General features: G+C 32.9%; 1 protein-coding gene across 1 annotated transcript in view; it reads left to right on the top strand.

The window, feature by feature from the left end:
• The window catches only part of LOC102583711 (protein LOW PSII ACCUMULATION 2, chloroplastic), a 4,525-nt gene extending 2,386 nt beyond the window's left edge, over positions 1-2,139 (top strand). The window contains exon 2 of the mRNA XM_006365189.2: positions 1,863-2,139. Within this exon, the coding sequence (XP_006365251.1) occupies positions 1,863-2,008 (146 nt within the window). The 3' untranslated portion in view covers positions 2,009-2,139. The remainder of the gene's footprint in view (positions 1-1,862) is intronic.
• Positions 2,140-6,228: the final 4,089 nt, after the last annotated feature.

Genomic DNA, 6,228 nt, shown 5'->3' with positions numbered 1-6,228 from the left:
TTTTAAAACCCCCCCCCCCCCCACCAATCCCAAAAAATAAGGAAAAAGAAACCTAGTATTCCAAATGCAACCGCAAACAAATGTAAACTAATTTCTAATGCATCATAGACAAGTGATGAAGTGCTTGACATTTGAGAAATAAAGTGAAGATGAGAATTTATATAAAGCATTTCATCGAATATGATTACCAAGGCCTAATCATTATAATCATACAACTCTTAATATTTAACAGCTCAATCTTTCTTGATAGAGCCAATTATAATAGTTCTGACTATGTTCCAAACCCTTTGTCGTAAATCTCCTAGTTCACAAATGGGCACATTTGCCTATGATAAAATTGAGGGTGTAAATTCCCAAAGTGCTAAGACAGTAAGTATAAAGGAGATCTTTTTGGTGACCCGTTCAGTATTTGCCACAGTTTCCTTGTCAATATAGTGTTGGTCTCTATATACCATAGAGTTTTCAATTCATACCATCTTCATTTCTGTTGAAAGTTTATTTAACAGATTGTAATTTAGAATCTATCTTAACACATATGTAACTCCATGTTAACAAGATCAATTGTGCTTAACTAGTGCTGGGTTCCCTCCAAGTTCTGAAAATAAAAATCTCCATTTCAAAGTTTTCTATTTTTATGATCGGTCTGCTCATTGCCTACTCTCTTCTCCAGTTCTCCTCAAGAAAGGGTGCCAATCAACAAAGTGGTGTTCAGTCTCCATACCTCAAGTTGGTCTGTGAGCTGCACTTATTCTGGAGAATGTTATTTGAACCACAACATGGTTTTCCAGCTTTAAACACTGAAATGCAACTTCCGTCGGAATAAAATTCCTATAAAGGCAGAAAATTTTAAAACTACTATCCTAATGGTGTCCAATAGAGTGGTAAGGGTGGAAGACTTAAGAATATAAAAATTAGGAGACACGTATGAGTTGGTCTCTCACAAGTGCCTCTCTAGTACTCTATTAGGGGTCGTTTGGTAGGGTGTATAAGAATATTGTTAAATATGGTGTATTAGTACTGTTGCCTTTAGTAATGTTGTGTTAATTATTTTTTATGCATTGTTTGGTTTGGTGTATTAAAAATAGCATGAATATCATAATTTCTAAAAAAAAATTGTTTACAAAAGTACCCTCTATAAATATGGTGGAAATGATGCGGAAAAGGTTTTGAGGGACAATCGTGGCTTTAACCATGCTAATGCATGCATTAAAAATCCTTGCATTGCTAATAACATAGTTTGCTATGTATTAGTTATGCATAGGATAATACCAAATAGAGTGTAACTAATGCAAGTTGAAAAACCATACCAAATAAGGTATTAGTAATACACAAAACTAATGCATGCATTATTATTTTTAGTGCATCCTACCAAACAACCCCTTTAGTGTTGATGCTGGACATGAAAACAGTTTAAAATAGGCAGCATAAAGCTTGGTGTTCATGTTTCCTACAAGTTCTCCTTAACAGCATTTGCTTGGAATGACATAGTATTAAAGGACCAAGCACTTCCCACAATATGATGATATTTGATAACATCAAGTTAGGAAGCATGAGCATTGTTACAGTCTATAATCATAATTTTTCACAACTTCCTTTTTTTCATCAAAGGTTGAACATTTGTTCTTGTAACTAAGTACTAACAGAGTGAGTAGATTACAGTTTCAGAACAACTTACTAAAAGTAGTTTGACATGAGTTGTGTTGTCATGATACACAGCGTAAATATTTCTCGCTTTAAATATCTCCATTGATAGAAATATTTGGATTTGATGAATTAGTTTGACATTGCAGCTGAATCTATAAGCAATTACTTTAGATATGTATATGTCCACGTGGAAATTCTTACTCTTCTGTTGCATCTAGGCCTTTTACCAGAGGCATGGGACAATTTTTTTGCGAAGTATCTGTATCCATCCTTTACTCCAACGGTCTTCCTGTTTGTGGCTGGAACAGCTGGCTATGGAGTGTTGAAGTACCTGCAGAATGAGAAATTTAATAGTGAAAACTGATACTTTTTGCATGTATTATATAGTATTTAGGTAACTTTAGTTTTTTTTTGTCATGTAAACTACAAATGTGAAACTCTGACAATGTAATTCTAAGAAATACTTCTGAAAGTGGATTATACCTCAGGCTAATATGTTATCCTGTATCTCCTTCATACAGTAACAGTTGGAATCTATCATTCTTAAAACTCACCAGAGTTGATGTTGCCATACTTGCAAGCTCAAAATGGAAAACTAAGTTTAGATTTGGATTCGTGGGGTTATGGGAAACTTAGATATGGATGGTATATACTCCTTTTGTTCATAAATAAGTGATGTTTTTAGTTTGGACATATTCCTTAAGAAATTACTCATTCCCAGAAAAATAGAGAGTATTTTTACTTACTTTAATAAATACGTTGAAAAAGAGGTATTCCCTTTGTCCTTATTTACTTGCCAAATTTTGACTTGACACACCTATTAAGAAAAAAATGATTGGTATAGTGAGTTTATAAATTTTACCCCTATTAATTAATAGTCTCAAACATATTTATTCACTACATTTTTTTAAAGACATTAACTCAATGTTAATAAATTGAGGGTATAATAGGAAAAAAAAATATTGTCCTTCCTTTTTGTTGTCAAAAATGACAAACAAACAAAGAAATCAAATTAGGAAATATTTGACAAGTAAATAGGAACGGGGAAGTAGCTCTTTAGTACTACCTCGGTCCACTTTTAATTGTCATAATTTTCTTTTTTAGAGTCGAACTATAAAAAAATTGACTAGTATTTTATGATGTATTTTTCCATCACATTGACATGCAAAAAATTCTAATTTATAGTATTTTTCGTATAGTTTTTGAATATCTAAATTTTTTGTTCAAAATATCGAATTAATGCAATCTAATTTAACTTTGAAAATTAGTAAAATCGACTTTCGAAAAGCGCTACATAACAAACAAAAGTGAACAAAAGGAGTAGTTTCTTAGTTAGGTAAAACTCTCTTTATTTGAAGAAGGATAAATTGAAAGAACATCAATAATGTCTTCTTAATTATCTAAAACATCACTTATTTAGGAATAGAGAGAAGCAGCATTTTTTATGTTTTTGCAAAATTCCAAGTCAAAATTTTTAATTTCTCACTTGCCCTTTCCCTATTCTAACTTTCTTTCATTTTTGTTTTGGCCATTGAATTTTTTTAGCTTGAAAATGACATTGTGGGGTTGATGAGGCATTAAACACATTAAGGTGAATCAACCGAAGTTTATTTTTGTTTCTACTGTACAAATAAACGATAAAGGGTGGAGCTACCGTTCTAGTTACGAATTCGGCAAAATCAATAGTTTTTACCCGAACTTTCATTCGTGTTAAGAAATCCACTTAGTATGTATAGATAATTTATTCCTAATCCAGTAAGTTTTCTTTTTTAGAAATCAAAATTCATAAACTCAAAATTTTGGATCTGCCTCCGTCAATACACCTTAATGCCAAGCATGTTAGTTAGTTTATTTAATACTCATGTAGTAAATAGCAATAGATATGAACTAGATATATAGGTATTTAAAGTTGTGACTTCAACTTCCATATTGAATACCATGTTTCCAGGACAGCAACTGTTAATGAATTCGTACAATCCATAAATTCATTGGTCTCACAATTTAATTTTTTATATTATGGTAAAGAAACTCAACCTAATAAATTTATAATTCACCTATTTAATTAAAATTTAAAAACCCACATTCATATGTATATAGTGCAGCTTAGCTTGCAGATGGCTACCTTTATTAGTCAGCCAGCCAGTCCCATAAGATATCATCCACCCATTATGATAATAATTATGGCTATTATATTATTAATCAGTCTCATTCATATATGGTTCCAAAAATTGTAGTAATACTTTGATTTGTATTTAGAGGAATTTTGAAGACCACCACTAGGATTTTATTTTTTTTCGGTTTCCATTCAGTGTCTGGAACCCACATTGGAGTTTTGACTAAATCCGGATCATGCACTGCAGGGTCCATTTGGGAATGACGCTCTCAACAAAATTTTCTTCATATCCGAGGCTCAAACTCGAGAACTCTGAATAAGGATGGAGCGGTCTCACTACTGCACCACGTTGGTAGCCACTAGGATTATCAGGTGATAGGTACATGATATATAAAACCCAGGAAGCTGTCTTTGATGTCAAAAGTAACAATGAGAGGTCCCTAATTGTTGTCATTGTTTGCCTCCAGCTTTGCCCTTTTAAAGCCAAACCATTAACATCAAATCCCATTAGGACTTTGTCCTTTACCTTATTCTCTTCTTACCCACTTAACCAAGTTGACCACAATATAATTTCTCAAAAAAAGAAGTATTTTTTGTCTTGCCTTCCCTGCCACTTTGTCTCTGTACTAGGGTCTAGGGGTTGTAAATTAATTCAAACAGATTAAAATGAGTTGAATCAATAAATGAGTGAGTGTATGCTAAAAGGGACAAAGTGAACAATTATGTGATTTTGGAAGTTGTTTAAGTAATGGTTGCACTTTGGACATACAATAATTTGCGAAGGTTAAATTTGAATATTTTTTTTACTAAAGTTATGATCTTGACATTCCAAATATATAATGTTGCACTTCAGATATTTTGGCATGAAGTTCAGCCAAATATATGACTACACTTTACATATTTTGACATGAAGTTGGCAATAAATTTTTTTGTTCATTAAATTTCAACAATTATATGTACGATTCTTAACTCATAATTTTCAAATATTATAACGAACAAACCTCAATTATCAATTTGTCAAAATAACAATAAAGTTTGCTTTGCGAATTTTATCATTCAAATACTTCCTCACCTAATTGGTTCCAACTTGCAAGTAACGTTTAAAAAATAATGTCACACAAATCTAGCTGTCATCCAAACAGAAGGAGAATAACATAGGCCAAAGTAGATTGGATGGAACTTGCTAATCAAGTAATTAAAGCCAAATATCATCAATTATAATCATAATTATAGATTAATTTACAAACATCGAGGCACTTAAGGACAAATATATTCTTTTTATTTTATCCCTCATGGAGTGGTGGGTCAAAAAACAGTTTCCCTTTAGGCGCCGCTATTATACTTTTTGCTACTATTGACTATTGTTGTCATTCATTAATCACTACTACTAATGTTGTCTAAACATTAATCATATTCTTATCAAATCTTCAATCAAATGTATGTCCTAACATTAGAATAATTTGTTCCACCTTTTTGCTAGGGTCCCTACTTTTGCTTTGTTTGAGGAATGACTACTCCATCTATGGTTTAGTGGGAGCAAATGAATATTAGATTTACCAATCTGGGTTGTGGTATAATGGTGAGATGTCTCGAGTTTGAGTCTTGGATATGAAGAAAATCCTATTGGGGAACGCCACTTTGAATTGGTCCTGCAGTGTGCAATTCGAATTTAATTAGAGCTCCAATGCAGACATCGATCGAACACCGGGTGAAAAAAAAATTATTATATTGTACCCCTCTGATGTGACATACTCTGTTAATTATTTTTTAATGAGAAATTTTCATCTTAACGATAACGTATCTAGTATAATCTCATAAATAAGATCTAAAAAAATGGTGACTTTTTATTATAATTATATAACATTCTATATATTTAAGGTCATTGAAACATAGAACCAAACAATGTGGTGGAGTGAGGCCTGGAATTCCACTTAGAAAGTGTAACATCCGGCAAAATGAGATAACTAAGAAGAGGCTTAGAATTTGAAATTTTTCATTTTTGGAAAGAATTTGAAAATTTTGGAAAATTTTGGCCAAGTATGGAAAAGGTGAGTTTTTGGCCAACTTTGAACAGCCATAACTTCTAGCTCAGGATGAGTTAGGTGTAGTTCCAGTATGGTTGCATAGCTCGTGGAATGGTCTTTCCAACGCCACCGAGTTTGCTCGATTCCGAGTTCGTATGAGTGAGTTATGACCTTTGAAAGTTGGGCAGTTGGCAGGGAATCCGTCCGGCATTTTGGTCTTTTCCCTAGCTATTTCTTTTGAGGTTATATTGTTGTGTTGGGCTGATTGTGGATCATTTTTGGTCCCACTTTAAAGAGTGAAAGCTAGGGCTTGAGAGAAGAAGAAGAGAAGAAGAGGAGAAGAAGAGGAGGAAGAGAAGATCAAGCAAGGAGTTTCCGTCAAGGATCCTCGTGGATATCGTCGGAGGTGATCCCTATCAAGGTATGTGAGCTTTTAGTGTTGGGTGA

This window comes from Solanum tuberosum, unplaced genomic scaffold (assembly GCF_000226075.1).
Source record: "Solanum tuberosum cultivar DM 1-3 516 R44 unplaced genomic scaffold, SolTub_3.0 scf00533, whole genome shotgun sequence".
NCBI classification, from domain to species: domain Eukaryota; kingdom Viridiplantae; phylum Streptophyta; class Magnoliopsida; order Solanales; family Solanaceae; genus Solanum; species Solanum tuberosum.
This window is presented reverse-complemented; position numbering and strand designations above follow the sequence as displayed.